The sequence below is a fragment of the Grammomys surdaster genome, unplaced genomic scaffold, assembly GCF_004785775.1.
Source record: "Grammomys surdaster isolate TR1022 unplaced genomic scaffold, NIH_TR_1.0 169, whole genome shotgun sequence".
Lineage (NCBI taxonomy): Eukaryota > Metazoa > Chordata > Mammalia > Rodentia > Muridae > Grammomys > Grammomys surdaster.
Genome location: NW_021604617.1, coordinates 15,463,805 through 15,483,463, shown reverse-complemented (window position 1 = coordinate 15,483,463; position 19,659 = coordinate 15,463,805). Strand labels below are relative to the sequence as shown.

At 38.3% G+C, this 19,659-nt stretch overlaps 1 protein-coding gene across 1 annotated transcript in view; it reads right to left on the bottom strand.

The window, feature by feature from the left end:
- Positions 1 to 11,580: 11,580 nt before the first annotated feature.
- The window catches only part of Tfap2d (transcription factor AP-2 delta), a 60,482-nt gene continuing 52,403 nt past the window's right edge, over positions 11,581 to 19,659 (bottom strand). The window contains exon 8 of the mRNA XM_028766751.1: positions 11,581 to 14,233. Within this exon, the coding sequence (XP_028622584.1) occupies positions 14,014 to 14,233 (220 nt within the window). The 3' untranslated portion in view covers positions 11,581 to 14,013. The remainder of the gene's footprint in view (positions 14,234 to 19,659) is intronic.

Here is a 19,659-nt window from a genome sequence, read left to right as displayed (position 1 = left end):
TAACTCCTTGGAACCTATCATGTAGCTATTTCACCATAATTGAAACGTTCTCTCATGAGCCCAGCAGGGAGACTCACAAGGTGCAGGAAGCTGTTGTCACTTCCACAAAGCCTGTCCTCAAGGTTATAGAAGAGGCAGCAATTGTTCAGGAGGGGCGAGTTTCTACTCAGCAAAGTTGCCTGCAAGTTTTTAGGACCTCAGGGATATATATTTCACCAGTTAATGCCTGTGCTAGGGAAAATTTTCCAGAGATGCTGCTACCTTTGAGTCATCTATGTTGTAAGTCAACTTCATAAACTCAATGGTTCGCTAAGCTATACATGGATGGAATCGTTCCTGTGTCCTGTAGTCTTATGTAGGTGGCTTATGTAGGGTGAATGGACATTTGTTCATGTCTCCCTAGGAATGTAGACAACAGAACCTACTTGTGGTCATATTTCCTACAACTGTTTCATGAATTCCTTTCATGTTGTATAACAGTAGGTTCAACCTGTGATAGTTTCGTGGAATCCTTTATAGAAAGAACTTTCAAGCTGGTATGGGGACATACCCAGTGCAAAGGCAAAAGAGATCACAGTCCTTAACATAAAAACATGACTGAATTACAGTAAAAGATAATATCACTTAAGGAAAATGCGTATGTGGTGAGATGAAAAAGAATTGAGCATTTAGGCCTGTGCCAGCTTACACCAACAGCAATTGAAACATTAAGCATGTATTTATGTCATACCTCAGTACCCTTTTTCAAATAATAAGAGCTCTTAATAAGAGCTATGTGATTGGGACTGGAGAGATGGTTCAGTGGTTAAGGGCACTGATTGTTCTTCTAAAGGTTCTGAATTCAATTCCCAGCTCACATGGTGGCTCACAACCATCTGTAACAGGATCTGATGCCCTCTTCTGGTGTGTCTGAAGACAGCAAGAGTGTACTCATAAATAAATAAATAAATAAATAAATAAATAAATAAATAGATCTATCTTAAGAGAAAGAAAGATGTGATTAAGGGCATGCTGTATTTAAAAAGAAGCATATTTGAAAAGTCAGAATCCAGCTGGTAATAACTCAGGCATGCAAATTTATTTTTAATTTTTTTTCTGTCTTTTCTGTGAAGATTTTGAGTTATTTCAAATTCCCTAAGGTGTATTAATATTTTTGAACTTGCTATTGTGCAAATGGATGTACCTGAAATAGTAGGCATGGATATCTGTCTGTCAATTTGGATACATAAAAATGTCAATTTATTTTCTATGACTTAATTTCTACTTTTTTCCTTTAAAACTGATTTATTTTGCCAAGTTTAGTGATACATGCCTTTAATTCTAGCACTTGGGAGGCCAGGAGGCAGATCTCTGAGGGTTCCAGGCCAAGTTGATATACCTAGTGCATTCCAGCGCTATATAGTGAGATCCTGTCTTGAAAAAAAAAAAGTCTACCTAAACTAAAACTAAACCAGAATGAGAGAGAGAGAGAGAGAGAGGAGAGAGAGAGAGAGAGAGGAGAGAGATTTGTGAGTGTGCACTCATGTGCACTTCTGTCTTGCACATTTATGAGCCCACATGTATGGGTTTCCAGGAAGGACAGAAGAGGACATCAGATCCCCTGGAGCAGAGTTATAGTGTTTGAGAACTGCCAAATCTGAATGCTGGGGACTGAACTCATGCCTTCTGCAAGAGCAAGTGTTCTTAACCTCTGAGATTTAACTCCAGCCCCCACTTTTGTCTGTATTTTGATATAGTCAGAAATCTTATTATAGTCTACCCATGCTTCAGTACATGGTCTGAAACCAACGCACATACAGTCAGCCCGAGATGAATACAATGTATATTCAAAACCAAACCAAGCAACAACGACAACAACAAAACAAAAATGAAAAAAAGGAAAAGAAAAAAAAAACACAACCAAACAACAGCAAAAACTCCTGTTGAGAGCTTTTGGTGCTGCTTCTAGGAATTTGGCTTTTGTCACTGGGCTTGTACAAAGAAGTAGGCTCAGGTAAGAATATCAGAAACAGTGACCATGAGGCTTTGCTTACTACTTTGCTGAATTATTACCTTAGGTGATCTCTTTGCTTATTACTTTACTTAATTATTACCTTGTGTGAATCCTTTGCTTACTACTTTGCTTGTTTACTTTCTTGCATGATCTCCTTATTTACTACTTTGCCTGATTTCTTTGTCTTTGGTCTAAGAACTGACCATGTGTTTTGGATGTACCTAGAATGATATAAAAGCAGACTGGGAAAAATAAACCCACTTCCGCCTCAACACTGGCTGGAGTCATGTTATAGTTTTGTTTACTTTTTTTTCTTTTTGATCTTCACTCCCTCCCTTGAGACCCAGTTGACTGAGCTGGCTTGGTCAGGTGGTATCTCAACATTGGAGCTCAAGTAAGGGGATACAGTGAAGGACACCACGGGAAAAGGAACTCATTAAAAAGAAAAAGAAAAGCAAAGGAACAAAAAAAAATTGGGGGCAGCTGTTACTAAACCTTGTGAAAATGGACAAGGTAATGGTAGAATGAATTTTGTGTACGTTTTTAGAGTTTTGATAGAATCTAGAGGAGTGAAGATAATTCTCATAGATGCTTTTAGTCTTTGGATCCTGATTAGAGATAGTTTACATAAGAGAGAGAATGGGTTTTAGAAAAGCAATCCTCTTCTCTATCTGGGATGCTTTGGTGAAAGAGAAAAAACATTGTTCATAGGCTGTTCCAGAACTCTCTTAAGGGACAGGAGGAGGTCAGGAGATGGATGTCCTGTTTTCTCTTTGGCTCCCATTGGGGGAATGCTTAGATCTGGTTTTGAGTCCCCTAGGTAGGATATCTGGGTCCCTTTGGCATATCTAGTTCTCTTCCTTCTCTGTATATTGTCTGTCCTTGGTGCACTAGTCTGTCCATGTCTGTCAGTTTATGTCTGTGTTTTTGTTTTTAACTCATTTTTTTAAAAAAAGGAAGTCTCAGTTGCCACAGGAAAAACTGATAAGTCACCATGCATCTATAGTTAGGAGTTTAGCACAGCTGGAGAAGCCCTGCCAGGAGCTGATTGCTTGTACATGCTGGTCTTAAAGGGGCCAGCAGCTTCTTGGTTTGTGTGGTAAGGAAGCTGATGGTTGTTTCTCCTAGAAAATCTCTGTGACAGTATTTATTGGGTTCAGCAGGTGATGAAGTGCTGCTCCTTTGAAATTACAGCTAGGAAAAGTAAGAAAATTTTGTCTAGTTTAAATAAGTAAATGTGCGACTGCTTCATGTTTGTTTAAATATATAAATATCTTCTGCATGTCTCATTTATAGATTATTGGTTTACAAGTTATTGGGTATGATTAAAAATTTGTAATATTGGTAACAAAAAGTTGGCTTAAAACTAGTAACTCAAGGTTGGCATAATTCTAGACATGGTATGAGCCAGCTCAGGGAAACAGCTCATTCATGTTTGGGAGGAGGAAATTATTTGCTATGGAAAACTCCAGCAGAGAGAAGAGTTAAATGCTAAAGCTAACAGTCTGGTTACTTATGAGATGTTAGCAGGATAAGATCGATATCAGGATATACAGAATCAGTTACAATTTTAATCAGGATACTTATGCTCAAATTGGTACTGCTGCTCACAGGGCCTGGAATAGTTTGCCTACTAATGGGGATTTGTCTCAAGATATTTCAAAAATAAGGCAGGGACCTGATGAGCCTTTTCAGGAGTTTGTCGATAAGGTGATGAAAGTGACAGGGAGAGTGTTTGGAGATGCTAATGCTGGAATGCTTTTATCAAAACAGTTGGCTTATGAAAATGCAAACACAGCCTGTCAGGCCACCATAAGACCTTATAGAACGACTGCAACTATTACAGACTATATAAAAATGAAGTTAAAACTAATATTTGAGGAGCAAAAGGATTTGGTTCTTCTAATGCTTATTAGATACAAGCTGTAAAAACTGAAAAACCTGAGCATGCTTTCAGAATAAATGGAAACACGTTTACAATGGGGCGTGAAGGTGTATTCTTCAGCTATGGGGCCTTGCTGTCAGTTTTTGGAGAACCAACTTATTGTCTTGGCAGCAGCCTTGGTTGTGTGGGGATTCCAATGGAATCCCTTTGGTCAACAATTCAACTAGATATAACCCAGTCCTGGTAATAGAAGCTTCATTTGGTGACAAGAGATAACCATTTGGTACTCTGTTTCCCCTCTTATTTCATAATTACATTTAGATTACCTTCATATGTGTGTGTATATTTTAGAAAGTTTCTACTGTATTAGAATTTCATGCTACCACTCAAATGGCTCTTAATTTTAGTTGACTCCCCCAACCATGGCCTTCTCTTTTGTCCCATTTCCCCTTGATCTTTGAATTCTATTCTCCCCCAATATATCCATACATATTTACTCTATTTCCCTTTGCTAGGGAGCTCTATCTGTACCACATAGTCCCTCATTTTACACCTAACCTCTATGGTTCTATGGCTTGTAATTTGATTATCAATGACTTAACAGATAATGTCCACACAAAAGTGAATACATCTCATATTTGTCTTTCTGGGACTGTGTTACCTAACTCTGGATGACTGTTTTTTTTCTAGTTGCATTCATTTATATGTGAACTTCATGATTTTATTTTTTAACAGCTGAGTAATAATTCATGTAACTGTACCACATTTTTCATCTATTCATTTTTTGACAGACCCCTAGATTGTTTCTTATTTATGGCTATTATGAATTAAACAGTATGATGGTTTGTAAATGCTTGGCCCAGGGAGTGGCACTATTAGAAGGTATGGCCCTTGTTGGAGTAGGTGTGCCACTGTGAGTGTGGGCTTTAAGACCCTCATCCTAGCTGCCTGGAAGCCAGTGTTCTGCTAGGAGTATTCAGATGAAGGTGTAGAACTCTCAGCTCCATGCCTGACTGGATGCTGCCGTGTTCCTGCCTTGATGATAATGGACTGAACCTCTGAACCTGTAAACCAGCCCCAATTAAATGTTGTCCTTTATAAGAGTTGCCTTGGTCATGGTGTCAGCAGTTGAAAACTAAGACATTAGTACCAGGGACTGGGTGCTGTGATAGGCCTGACTATATTTTCGTTTGGAATAATGTGGATTTGGAGACTTGGGATTTGAAAAGCATTGGAATGCATTAAGTGGGGCTTAATGGGCTATCTTAGAAGGAATATAGAAGACCGTTACTATGAGTGATTTGAAATGTGCAGACCTGGCCCAAGAGGTTTCAGTGGAGAAGAATTTCAGGATATGGCCTAGAGACTGCTTTTTGTGGTATTTTGGCGAAGAATATGGCTGGTTTTTGTCCGTGTCCCAAAAGTCTGCCTGAGGCTAAGGTGAAGAGATTTAGATTAATTGCTTTGAAAAAGGAAGTCTCAAAACAGCCTGGTGTAAATTCTGTTGTGTGGTTACTAAAGTTCAATCTTAGGAAGAGTATTTTAATGAAAAGGAGCAAGCTGAGAAATGAAAAATACAAAATATATGGTTCGAGTCTTAAAGGGATACCAGAAAATGGAATGGAGGTGAATCCTGTGTTCAAAAATATTAAACTGAATCAAGGGAGTAGTGTCCTTGGGGCAAGATCCCACCCAGCTAAGTTTAGGTCCAGGCATGGTAGCACAAGCCTTTAATCCCAGGAAGCAAAGACAAACAGACCTCTGAGTTCAAGGCCAGCCTAGAACTGAGCAAGTTCTAGGTGAAGAAAAAACTTATACCCATGCATGGCGAATCATACCTTTAATTCTAGTGCTTAGGAGACAGGCATGCAAATCTGAGTTCAAAGTCAGTCTATATTGCAAGTTCCAGGACATCCAAGCTTAGGCAGTGAAGGAGTTAGAAAACAAAAAGCTGGTGATTATAAAATAGAACAAGGGGCATGTTCCAGCCCCAGCAAGCAGTAGAACTTGGCAGCTTTGGCCATATGGCTCTGGCTTTAGAGACCAGAATAGAAGAGATTACTGGGACAATTGATGCTGGTTAGCTGGAGTTAAGAAATTAGCAGTTATTAAGAAGAGACGAGCATTACTGAGATGAAATTTTCTGGGAAGTGTGTTCTAAGAGCATAAAGAAGCTATGTTCCAGAGATAGCTAAGGTTGTACCTCACTCTACAGCTGTACTTGGTAATGTGTAAGAGTCACCCAGGTGATACTGGTTTTGAAGGCATGGAGGAGTCATGGAGAGCAGCTGAGGCTTGGTACTGTGAGAGGGCTTGGAAGGCCATTGGTGAAGGTGCAGCCTAAGTTGCAGTTGACGGCCCAAGACTGAAGGGATCATGCAAAGAGGTTGAGGCTTGAAACCATTAAGAGAGCGTACGAGAGGCTATTGGTGAATCCTAGTTGCAACAGGAGACCCCAGCATTTTGGAGATGCCAGTACCATGAAATGATTACCAAGAACAGCAGCAGTAGTGGAGTGGATCAACATGAGCTTAGAATGTTACATTACATGAACTCCCTTTGGAGGAGCCCAGATCATGTGTGGATCCCAGACAATGAGACAAGAAACTGTAATACTGAAGTTGCCTTGGAGATCCAAATATGTTCAAGATGCCAGAGCTGTGGGATATCTGCTGAGGAAAGCTGGTATCAGGGAGTGGAACCAGCCCAGGAGAAAGAAATTTGTTGCAGTCAACAAAGATAAAAAAGGAGTTCGAGATCTGAAGACCCATTTGATGTCAAACTTGGAGATGCAGAATTTGGAGTTTGCCCAGCTGGTTTCCTGTCTTGCTTTGGGGGTTACAGTTAAGAGTTTGGATAAATCTCAAAAGAGACTTTAAACTATGGACTTTTAACATTGTTGAGACTGCTATAGACTATGGGGACTTTTGAAGTTGTACTAAAAATATTTTTGCATTATGCTGTGTTCAGGTATGGCCCCTATAGACTCATATAGTTGAACAAGCCTATGGGGCCAGATAATGGAATGTGATGGTTTGTATATGCTGGGACCAGGGATTGGTACTATTTGAAGAAGTGCCCCTGTTGGAGTAGGTATGACCTTGTTGGAGTAGGTGTGTCATTGTGGGTGTGGGCTTTAAGATCCTCATCCTAGACTCCTGGAAGCCAGTACTCTGCTAGCAGTGTTCAGATGAAGGTGTAGAATTCTCAGCTCCTCCTGCACCATGCCTATCTGCATGCTGCCATGTTCCTGCCTTGATGATAATGGACTGAACCTCTGAACCTGTAAACCAGCCCCAATTAAATGTTGTCTTTTATAAGAGTTGCCTTGGTCATGGTGTCTGTTCACAGCAGTAAAACCCTAACTAAGACAAACATCAATGAACATGATTAAACATGTGTCTCTGTGGTAGGATGAAACATCCTTTGGGTATATGCCCAAGAGTGGTATTGCTCGATATTGAGGTAGATTGATTCTCGTGTTCCTGAGGTATGACCACACTGATTTCCACAGTGACTGTCCAAGTCTGAACTCCAACAATAGATGACTCTTTCACTTACTGCACAGTCTTGCCAGCATGAGCCATCACTTGCTTTATCTATTTTAACCATTCTGATGGGGTTAAGATAATCTCAAGGGAGATTTGGTTCTCATTTCTCTGATGACTAAGGATCTTGAACATTCCTTTAAATATTTCGCAGCCATTGGAGTTTCCTCTTTTGGGAATTATCTGTTTAGATCTGTATTGTGTTTTTTAAAACTGGTTTATTTGCTTTCTTGCTTTCTAGTTTTTGAATTCTTCACATATTTTGAATATTAAGCCTCTAACGGCTGTGTAATTGGTAAAAATCTCTTCCCTTTCTGTAGGATGCCACTTTGTTTGAATGACGATGTCCTTTGCTGTGCAGAAGCTTTTCAGTTTCATGAGGTTCCATTTGTTAATTGTTGATCTTAGTGCCTGTGCTAAAGGTATTGTGTTCAGAAAGTGTCTTCCTGTGCCAGTGAGTTCAAGGCTATTTTCTGCTTTCTCTTCTAACAAGATTCAGTGTATATGGTTTTATGTTGAGGCCTTTGATCTACTTGAAGTTGAGTCTTGTGCCGGATGGTAAGGATGAGTCTATTTGGATTTTTCTACATGTAGCCATCCAGTTTGATCAGCACCATTTGTTAAAGATGCTATCTATGTTCCTATGTGTATCTCCGGCTTCTTTCATTAAAAAAAAAGTGTTCATAGTTATGTGGCTTTATGTATGTGTCTTCACCTTGATTCCATTCATCACCATGTTTGTTTTTGTCACTATAGCTCTGTAGTACAATTTGAGGTTGGATTTGGTGATACTGCCAGCCTTTCTTTTATTATTCAAGATTGTTTTAGCTCTACTGGACTTTTTCATGTTTCCATATGAAGCTAAAATTGTTCTTTCAATATCTCAGTGGGATTCTGATTAGCATTGTCTATAAGAAACATTAGTTAAAATGGGAAGAATGAAAGAGGGAATATGTAACAGGTCACCAATTCCAGCCAGCATCCATCTAGCTGAAATGTACCTTAAGGCTTGAGCCTCCAGATGTTTTTACATCTCTAACAGCAGGTTACTGTACTTTTTCATAAATACCATCCTCATAAATCTTGAGGTGCTTTTCAGAGGTTCATCCAAAGATCACAGGTAAGGGCTCTTTTCTTGAAGTTTCCAGATTCCACTAACTTTACTTACACTCTCCTAGTCTCATATCTTAGAAGTCACTAATAAATACTTGCTAAAGTTGGCATCTCAGTTTTATCCTTTTCAACTTTATTACACCCATTTGTCCCCTTTTCCTTATTTCTGTCCTCTCCCTTTGAAGTCCTAGAAGGGCTTCTGAATTTCCATCATGTTTTGGACATATGCCTGTATATTCTCATGTCCAGTCTGTGAGGACTTTGCATCCTCCCTAGTCGTCTGGGTTGCTTCCTGCTGAGCCTGACATGGCAGATGCAGCTTCTCTGCTCCTTGTTGCAGCCACTGTCACCTTAATTGTGTCTGCAGCCTGTTGAGAGTATTTAGAGGGATCTCTGAGGCTCTACTCTTCTAGAATAACACCACATGGGCTATTTTTTTTTTACTTTGCTTAATGCAAGTTTATTATTTTTGCTGTGTGTACCTTGACCTTTCCTTTAGCAGTAAGGAGCCCCCTCACCCCTCTCATAAGGTCTAAAATCTAAACTCACTTCTAGTTTGTAGCATCATGTCAGAAATGCAATATCTAAGCTGCTTAAATTTCTCCCCTCCCGTGGGATTTCTATCTCTTTCGGGGCCCTTAATCCTTCCTCCTATTCTTTCTTGAGTCTCCAAGCTCCATCCACTGTTTGGCTGTGGGTGTCTGTACCTGTCTGTGTTAGCTGCTGGGTAGAGCCTCTCGGAGGAAGACATGCTCCTGTCTGCAAGCATAACGGAGTATCATTAATAGTTTTAGGGATTGGTGCTTGCCCACGGGATGGGTCTCAAGTTGGGCCCGTTATTGGTTGGCCATTCCCTCAGTCTCAGCTCCCTCCCTTCTACCTTCATTACTTGTAGACAGAATAAATTTTGGGTTGAAAGTTTTATGGTGTGTTGATTTCTCTATTACTCCAATGGAGTTCCTGCCTGACTACAGGATGTGGCCTCTTTTAGACACTTGAGGCTCTCAGAGTCTGAACTACCAACCAAAGAACACTGGCTGGACTTAGGTCTCCCTGCTCATCTGTAGAGATGTGCAGCTTGACCTTCATGTGGGTCTCAAACAACTGAAACAGGGCTATGCCAAAAGCTGATGCGTGTAGGTGGGATATGTTCTCCTAGCTGGGCTACTTTGTCTAGCCTCAGTGGGAGAGGAATTGCCTAGCTCTGCAGAGACTTGAAGTGCCAGAGTGGAGGAGGGATACCCATAGGGACCCCTACCTGCTCAGAGGAGAAGAGGAGGGGTATGAGGCAAGGATTGTGGGAAGGAGTAACTAGAAAGGGGGCAGTGAACAGGATGTAAAGTGTATAAGTAAAAATAAATAAATTATATTAAATAAAAAATATTTTCTCCTTTCGTTCTTTTCCAAATCACAAAACCCAAAACCGCTCTCGCTCTCTCGCTCTCGCTCTCGCGCGTGTGTCTCCATTTGTGCACAGTATGACTAAATGTCCTTACTGATGAATGTTTAAGCTGTAAGTCCCTGAGAGCCTAAGATTGTATTGTTGTTTGAGGGGCTCCAGAGTTTTAACTCAGTGCTTTTAGATGGTTAGCCAAGTGCTCAAATGCTGAACTGTATCTCTGCTCTCTGTGTTCGGAGGTGCTTTAGTTTTGAAACTGAAAACCTATATAGAAATTTATGTCTTGTTGCCTGAGTCCTTTGTGTTTGGGTCATACTTCCTCTCTGAGATAATGTGATCAAAATCTTTATCACTGGCAAATAGAGGAAGCAGGAAGGGATAGCCAGAAATAGAAAGAGGATCTGCTGATATTAGCATAGCACCCTTCCCTTATGTTTTATGCTCTGCCACAGAGAACACTTCTCTTTTGTCCTGATTTTCACTTTCCCCCTTTACCACTTACAACTTTCTCCTTTGATTTTGCTCCCTGGCCCCAGCTCCTGTTTTCTAGACTCTAGTTAAGTTGGTATTGCAGGATTCTGTATTTATTTGTGCCATGGTACTTTCCACATCTCAAAGACTGGTATCAGTTATATGAACTGGGATAAGGTCTATTTCCCTCTGTACCTCTATATTTAGTTTGGAAATAATTTGCTGCTTCTCATATATTGCCTTTGGTAAGAAGAAAACACACTTATTGTTTGATCCAGTTTACAAAACTTCAGTCATCTAACATGCTTACAAAAAAGCAGAAAAGGAAGCAAATAGAAAATGGGTTCTATTTTTCACTCATTATTAGTAAGAATAATTTACTGACATATTTCTCTTTAGAGAACCAGGTGGCAAAGGGTAAAATTGTTACCACCATCACCTTTGGGTTAGGATGCTTACAGTGTCTCCTAGCTAAGCTCAGCCTTACTTGCTACATACCCGTCAATTAAGGGTAAGCAGAGATCCTGCAAGTCTAAGGAGGGATTATTCCTCATGATAAGGAAATTCACGTAGGAGACATGGGAGAAAGATCAGTGCTGTTCCATAGCCCAACCTTTCCAGAGAAGAGAGTAACTCAGAGTTTTTGTTTATCTTTCTAGAGCCACATGGACTTACAATATAAGTCCAACTGTAAATCTAATGAAAGCTATGATTATGGTGTCTAAAGAGCTGTAAAGCAAGCATGTCTTTGTATAGAAACTTAGCTTCATCAAGTTTAAATGTTCTTATTTGCCTTAGGAATCTATTATGCTTGTATAATTGTTTTTGTCTGAGTAACAGGTAATCTGAACAGGCTCATATATGACTTATAACATGGAAAACCATATTCTTATTAACTGTCTTTCTTCATTATAAACTATGATAATACTCTAGCTTTATTTTTATTAATTTTTGATGGCTAAGTAGATTTCCATATAGTTCCATATTAAACATATCTATATGCAACTAAGGTGCTATAAAGAAAATTTTTCCTTTTTCAAGTAAAATTTAACCACAAATTACCATGGAGGGAAAGAAGCAGGCTCAATTAAAACATTGAGCATAGAAGGAAAACATAAAATATTAGAAGGTCCTTTGGCCCACTTTGGACAAAGAACAAACACACATTCATTTATTCATTTATTTAAAAAGTGGTGAGTACCTATTATATACAAGGCAAAAGCTGGTATTAACAATGTGTATTAGGATATGATAATAAATGATGGTTTTAAACAGGACCAGTCCATCAACTTGATTATGTTCCAATGGCTGGTAGAGTGAAATGGTGGGTGCTGTCCATTAAGGCTCTTAAAACACCCACAATCCTGGTAAATAATATGCACTGTAGTTATAGTTACATTTTGTTTCAAGGCTAATAAGTAATAACACCCCCACTGAAGTACTTAGAATCCAAACCAGTTACAACTAAGGGTGAAGAAGTCAACTTGTAACATATGCCAGATCTCGTGTTTCCATCTGAATATTTGTGAATATTTGATGTGGTCATAACATTGAGTACCTAGCAGTATGCATCTTAAAATGCCATATTAAATACAAATGTATTGTTAATAATAAATGGAATAAAGAACAGTTAATGTGGAAATTTCATTGAGGATATAGTAGTCCACATTATCTAGATGTAACTTTCCTACCACTTACTAAACTCACATTATTTTTGTTTTGTGTGCATATTTTACAATATGGGAGACTTAGAACATGGCATCACTCATTTTCTGATGAAATTTGGAACTGTGGAAGAATGTTGGCTTTGTTTTATTTTATTTAAGAAGTTAAAGCCATCGATAATGATAAAATTGAAAAATGGAACTAAACACATGAAATCATAATTCTTTTATTTTTTATTTCAAGCTCTTCTACTGTATTACTATAATATCCTATTGTTATGGAATTCTTCAAACATGTCTCCTGTTGGATAAATTTAATCTAAAACTTTAGGTTTTCACTGGTTATGGTCATTTCTGTACAAGACTCAAGATAATGGTTTTAAGAATTATTGTCAGGTAAAAATAGCTTCTTTGATTCATACATGAAAATTTCAGATACTTCCTCTCATTAGCTATAATGCTAATATTCATGATAAAGTTATAATATGGCAGAGATCTTTAAAATAATTGAAATATGTTAGTGAGAGGGTAATATTTTCATGCTAAACTAAGCGTTGAATATCCACACATGAAAATAATTCCTTTATTACATAGTGATCTATGTTTTTATTTGCCTATATAGAAGTTTAATTGTTAACAGTAGAAAAGCTAGAACAATGTAGTGGCAACCAACTTTCTTGACATATACAGGCTTATGTGGACCAAACATTCTTTCAGTTATCCCTGGCTTTTGCAGTCAGGAACTTCTTGTTTGTAGTGTCTTAAATGAAAGGTAAGGAAGCTATAAGAATAAGCTATGGAAAAAAAAAAAGAAAACATCTGAAAAGCAAAGGTTTTCTCTAATTATTCTGTTTGCTTTCTTTATTGAACACAGCCTGGGTGCTTTTGTGCCTCTAATGGTTTAGAACATATGGAACAGGTAGAAAGAGCACAAAAGTGCAAAAACATGGCTCTCACTTCAACCTTACAACCACTGCCACCAGCACTTTGAAGGGGCCCCGTGTCTTACAGGCAGGACTGCTCAGAAATACTACTGCTTCTATTCTCATAATTTTCAGGCAAAATAATGTCATTGCATTTGACAAAGAGCCTAATAATGGCAAGCTCCCCTCTTCTGCATCCGTATACCCCATCAACTAAACTCAGTGTTTCTTTGAACTGTGCAGTTGGCATGGGAGAGTTCATCTCTTATTCCTACAATGTTGTATAAGTCTTTTGAATATCTTCTTAGAAATGGGGAAGGGGACCTACAAGGAAAGGAACGGTAGATAGAAGGGAGACAGTTTCTGGAATTCTTAAACACCACCAAGGCACGGATAATTCAGTAATCTGGAGTGACCAAATACTTAGAACTGCTGTCAGCTCAAAAAGTTTGTGACTGTCCTTGTCAGTTCCCCAAACATGTACTAGTGGGTAATTTCAGACTGGCCTATTTAATGGAAAGAGGCACTCTTCAGTGACAGGGAGTTGAGTCAGGGATGATTGGAGCAGCAGCCGTTGGTGGCAGACTCCAGTTTGGTCATGTTCTCTGACTGATCCCTAACTATATAGCTGGATAAGAAAGTGCATCAGTTATATGTGAAAAAGCATGTGCTGCCTCTCCAAAGTCCAGAAGTGCTTGAAAACTGTGGTGTATATAATTCAGAATAATCAACTACGTGCACAGAAGGAGTTTTATCATAACAAATAAATAAATAAAAAGTGGCAATTTCATCACACAGTTACACTGCTGTTTTCTTTTTTTCTCATTTTTTTTGGATCTGTCATTTTTTTGTTTCCTTTTTTTTTCTTTTTCATTTCCACTTTTGATTTTATTTTATGGAGGGCTCAGGGAGGGTAAAGATTTGGTCCGCTGAAGATTAGTCACCCTCAATGATATATATATTAGAAAAAAAATATGAGCAGCAAGACTCTCCGGAAATAGATTCTGTTTGATGTAGCTAGTCTGTCTTTTCTGTTTTGCCCTCTTTCACAGCGGCCTCTGAAGCTTTCCGCAGCGGGGCTTTCTCCGAGTTGGCATGTCCTTGGCCAGAGTCTGCTGCACCACCATTTTTGTGAGTAGTGTGTTTTTCCAAATAGTTGAGCATCTCACTGAGGACTGTTTGGAAAGTGCTTAGAGCTGCACATATTGCTGGTGTCCCAAAACCATGAGTGATCAAACTGGAAACGAGAAGAAGTTGGAAAAATAGGTGAATACTTAGGAACAGATAAATCCCTTTATTTATTCTAGAACATTCCATAGAACACTGTGTTTGGTGACATTTCTGTTTATTATGGAAAACAATACAATTCAGTTCTTCCCCTTGGCCATAAGAAGCTTAGGATCTATTGAGAAAAGGGTCATTGCTGACAGACTGTATGTGTACAAATTGTTAGCAAATCTGAGTAACACGTGGTTTTACATCTCATTAGGAAGCAGAGAGAAAAATGGATCTCTCTTGAAGCAAGAATCATCTTGCTTCCCAGAGAATGTCATGTAGGTATGTGTGGGTGTAAATCACACTTGAGGAAGTCACTCTTGGAGACAAGCAAGAAGACTGACAGACAGTCATGTCCAAGGATTGGACATGGTTAGCACATGTCATATCTATCTATGATATTGTTACAATAAACTATATTCCCATTTTGTATAACTAAAATGACTCATAAGAGAATCAACATTGGCTGAATGTGCCTGAGAGCTGGTTTCTCTGATTTCTTAGTTCCTTCCCTCCTTCCTTCCTTCCTTCCTTCCTTCCTTCTTTCCTTCCTTCTTCCTTCTTCCTTCCTCCTTTCTTCCTTCCTTCCTTCCTTTTCTTCCTCTCTCTCTCTCTCTCTCTTTCTTTCTTTCTTTCTTTCTTTCTTTCTTTCTTTCTTTCTTTCTTCCTTTCATAGCAATAGTGTTTTTCTAGGCATAAAACTTTTGCTAGCTTCTTTTTCTCTTTTGCTTTTTGTAGGAGACTAACCTGTCAACAGTAGAATAAAAACTAGATATAGATAATTCTAATTGCTTAATATAGGAAATGGTTGTACTCTATTTCTTCTCAAAGGACCTATCCATCACACAAGTGAAGAGACTACCTGAACGACAGAGACAAGTGGAGTTGAAGAGAATCTAGACTTGTAGCTATTGAAAAATAAAATTTTATTGTATGTAAGCTGGTCTCTCTGTCTTGGAAGATAACTAGTGTAAACTAGTATGTGTATGTGGAAAATGTTGTTTCAAACCCGGCGTTAGTAGTAGTTCCAATTGTAAGAGACATTTCTCATTGAGCAAAACATATAACTGTAGAGTAACCCTCTTGTGACTAACCTCCTACACTGTTCTGTTTGTCAAATTGTCTTGAAGTGATACTGTTAGTTTTCATTCCAAAGCTTGTATCTTATAATAAAGAAGGCATATGTGGCACATGTTATGCATATATTATAGCATAGAATGCAACATTCTCTCTCTCTCTCTTTCTCTCTCTCTCTCTCTCTCTCTCTCTGTGTGTGTGTGTGTGTGTGTTTGTAGTATATATATATGTATGTATATATATATACTACACACATATATACATGTATATATATGTATATATATAGTATATATATATACACTATATGTATATATATATATACACATATATATATGTATATATATGTACACACATATTCCAATAAGTAAAGCTACTAACTGTGCAAATAAGGCTTGTTAAAGTTATAATGGCATTAGTAGTTTTACTTTAGCTGCTACTATCTTAGTATGTTACCCGATGCCAGATACCACTCTTAAGATATGTTATCTTCATCATCAAAAATAATGTGATTTTAAAACAATGCAAACAAGGAATACAAGTTAACCTATTGACACACCTTAGTGAAAGTCCAATAGTATTAGTCTATTGGATTTTGATAACATCAATACATAGAAAGGGTAAAAATGATGTTTTAGTTATAATGCCCTGTCAATTATAGTTGTTGACCCTTATGATATATTCATTGACAAGAGTAAATTTTTTGCATGTCCTTCATTCTGTTCTAGATATTTCCAGCATCTTTGGGACAATTGGCAAAGCTTACCTTATCCCTGCCCTGACATTAATGTTTTTTTTTTAAAGCAATACTTCAGTCACTGATAATCTAGTAAATAAGAATACTCAAGACTACAAGGTATTGTTTGCTAAAAGAGTAATCGTATATCACACAACCACAGTTCAATCACATGCATATGTTTTTGATGTTCTTTTATGTTAGAAACCAAGAGGGTTTATTTAATTCCATTTCTATAGTGAGATAACTGCAGGGAGTCACGTGATGTAAGATATGACAGGTGTTATATAATGTATGATATATGGAGTTGTGTGGCACTGTAGAAAAATTCATTTGGAGGCGTTAACAAAAAGAGATTGTCTTGGGCTAGGTAGTTAGCCCTGAGAATAAGATTTAAGCACATTTGTTTGTTTGTTTGTTTTTGAGTACACTGTAACTGTTTTCAGATACATCAGAAGAGAGCATCAGATCCCATTACAGATGGTTGTGAGCCACCATGCACCATGTGGTTGCTGAGAATTGAACTCAGGAAATTTAGAAGAGCACTCAGTGTTTTTAACTGCTGAGCCATCTCTCCTGCTCCACATTTTAGTTACAAAGCTGAGGTTATAGTGTTTAGTTTTACTGTGGGTATATGGTAATCTCAACAGCTCCTATTTGAGTTGCGAACGTGCTACTGGCCATATTCTCAGTTCTCTGTGTCATCTCACTTATCTTACCTGTTGCATGTGAACCAAGTCCTAGAAGGTGTAACTAAATGATATTTCCCCAAGAAATTGGATATTCTGCATTTTGTTTTAGCCTGAAGGTATATTTTACTCTTTTTTCCTTTGAGAAATTGATTTGCCATGTTTTTATGTTAATTGTCTTCACTATATGTATGCAGTGCCCACAGAGTCTGGGAGAGGGCATTGGATCCATTGGTACTGGAGTGCCAGATAGTTCCTAGCAGACAAGTGAGTCCTGAAAACTGAACCCAGGTCCCCCAAACAAGCAGTAACTGTGCCTCTACGACATCTCTCCAGCTCCTAAGTCCATTTTCTAATAGTAACTGTACCTCAGTTTTTTTTTCTGAAATAATTTTTCTCTGTGTGTTATGCTATTTGGCCTGGAAAATAAATTCTTTCTAGTATTCTGTCTAAGAACAGGGCTTAAGAATATCAAGTAGTTGGGGCTGGAGAGATGGTTCAGTGGTTAAAGAACACTGAATGCTCTTCCAGAGGACTCAAGTTCAATTCCCAGCATCCACATGTGAGCCCACTCACTACTGTCTATAATTCTAAAACATCCTTACCCATCAAAACACCAATGCACATTAAAAACAAAGGGTATTAAATAGAGCTAGGAGTGATAGCATTTTCTTGTAAACCAAGTACTCGAGAGACTGAAGCAGAAGAATTAAATGTACATAATAATTGTCCCCACAGATACAAATCAAATACAAATCGGGTAGATATAAATGAAAACTACAGTGATCCACGGTCCAGAAAGGCTTGTCATTAGATCTCTTAGCCTAGGAGGATTTATCATGGAACTAACTTTCTTCTCTTCAGAACATTCTTCTGCCCTTAGTTATTTGAGATGTCATCATTGCCCTCAGTGGAGAATAACATTTTCAAAATCTTCACACCAATTCTAGTCTTAGACTCTTGGCAACTTGAAAAAATTATTTGAACTTATAAGAGAATAATGGTCTGATTAGAATGCATATGTTCCCCCAACTCTTAGCTTCACATTCTGAGCGTTCATAGTAGGAGGGGGAGTTCTTTACAAAATCAAGACCTCAAAGAACTTCATGCAAGCTGAAAAACTAATTAGCTTTATGAAAAAGTGCAAGGGAAACGGCCCAATATTCAACAGAAGTGTTGTACTTTAGAAGTCACTTTTCAACATGGGAATCAATGTGTAAATGTTATTGTGATCTTAATTTAACATTATCTGTGCATAAAAATGCATGCATTGTATGAGATAGTATCAGCTGCAAGGTACAGGTGCTTTTCTAGCAATTTCCAATGATATTTATGTATCCAGATTATTAAAATATGATACAAGTTCAGTTTTAAAGCACTCATGAAACTACATATCATTATAGAATGATGAAAAGGGATACTGATACCATTCTGATATTCTGTTGATCCTACTCAGTCTAGATTAAAATGAGTCTAATCTCCTTCACAGTGACACAATGTGTAAACTATACAGAAAAAGTAAAGGAATTTCCCTTCTAGATAGAAAGATTGTATACGAAGATTTGAATATGGCACCAGAAACGCAGATCAATTAAAGCAGAATTAAGCAAGTGGAACTGCAGCAAACTTCGGCACACCCAAGGAGACAGCAAAATGAAAATGTAGCCCATGTCACGGTAGAAACCATTACCAAATCATGAATGCAATGCAGCGTTAATATCCCAAACATGTAAGGAATTCATATACCTCAGTCAAGACATCCACGAAATCTCATTACGATAGGAAAGGTATCTAAACAGACATTTCCAAGAAGATAAAAGGACAACGGACAATAGATTGGTGAAAAGACAACTCCATTAATGGAGATGGAAACATAGCCTCCATCCCTATTGCTCTTTAGAGGATCTGAGAGTGGATCCTAGCATCCACGCTGAGTAGTGTACAACCTCCAGTGACATCAGCTCCAGGGCTTCCAATGTTTCTGGTTTCTGTGGGCACCTGCACATACACATACATACACACACACATACATACATACACAAACACATACATACATACACACATACATAATACATACTTTCATACATACATACATACATACATACATGCATACATACATACTTTCATACATACATACATACATAATACATACTTTCATACATACATACATGCATACATACATACTTTCATACATGCATACATACATACTTTCATACATACATACATACATACATACATACATACGTACATGTTGTTGTAGGTGATTAATGCTACTCAAGATTGCCTTGGCAATGGCAGAGAGAGTTCCTCACTACCCACCCCAATCTTCTGGATTCCTGAATGAAAGACACACACATGTAGCCTTCTATTTTAATACACCTTAACCAGCTCAATGGCTGGGCCACTCCCAAAATTCGACTTTGCTAATGCCTCCCCTCCTACACTCCAGAGTTATTACTTACTAAAATCTATATTCAATCTTTGTTACCCTAGACCAAGTTGGGGCGGGGGACAGGGGCTGCTCTTCCCCTGCTCTTACATGATTAGTGCTCTGTCTTCTGCAGCTCCCAAGCCTGCATCTTATTCCTTTCCCAACATGGTTATCTTCCTTCTTTCTCCCTCCTCTTGCTCACAAATCCTAGTCCCAACTCTGTATCCCTGCCCAACCATTAGCTACTGGCAACTTTATTTACCAATAAAAACCAACTTGGGGCAGGGACCCTCAACGTCTTACATTAGGATTCTTGTGCAATTTTGGGAAACAATTAACATGATAGAAGCATTTGACCAAATCCACAACACACACACACACACACACACACACACACACACACACACAGAGAGAGAGAGAGAGAGAGAGAGAGAGAGAGAGAGAGAGAGAGAGAGAGA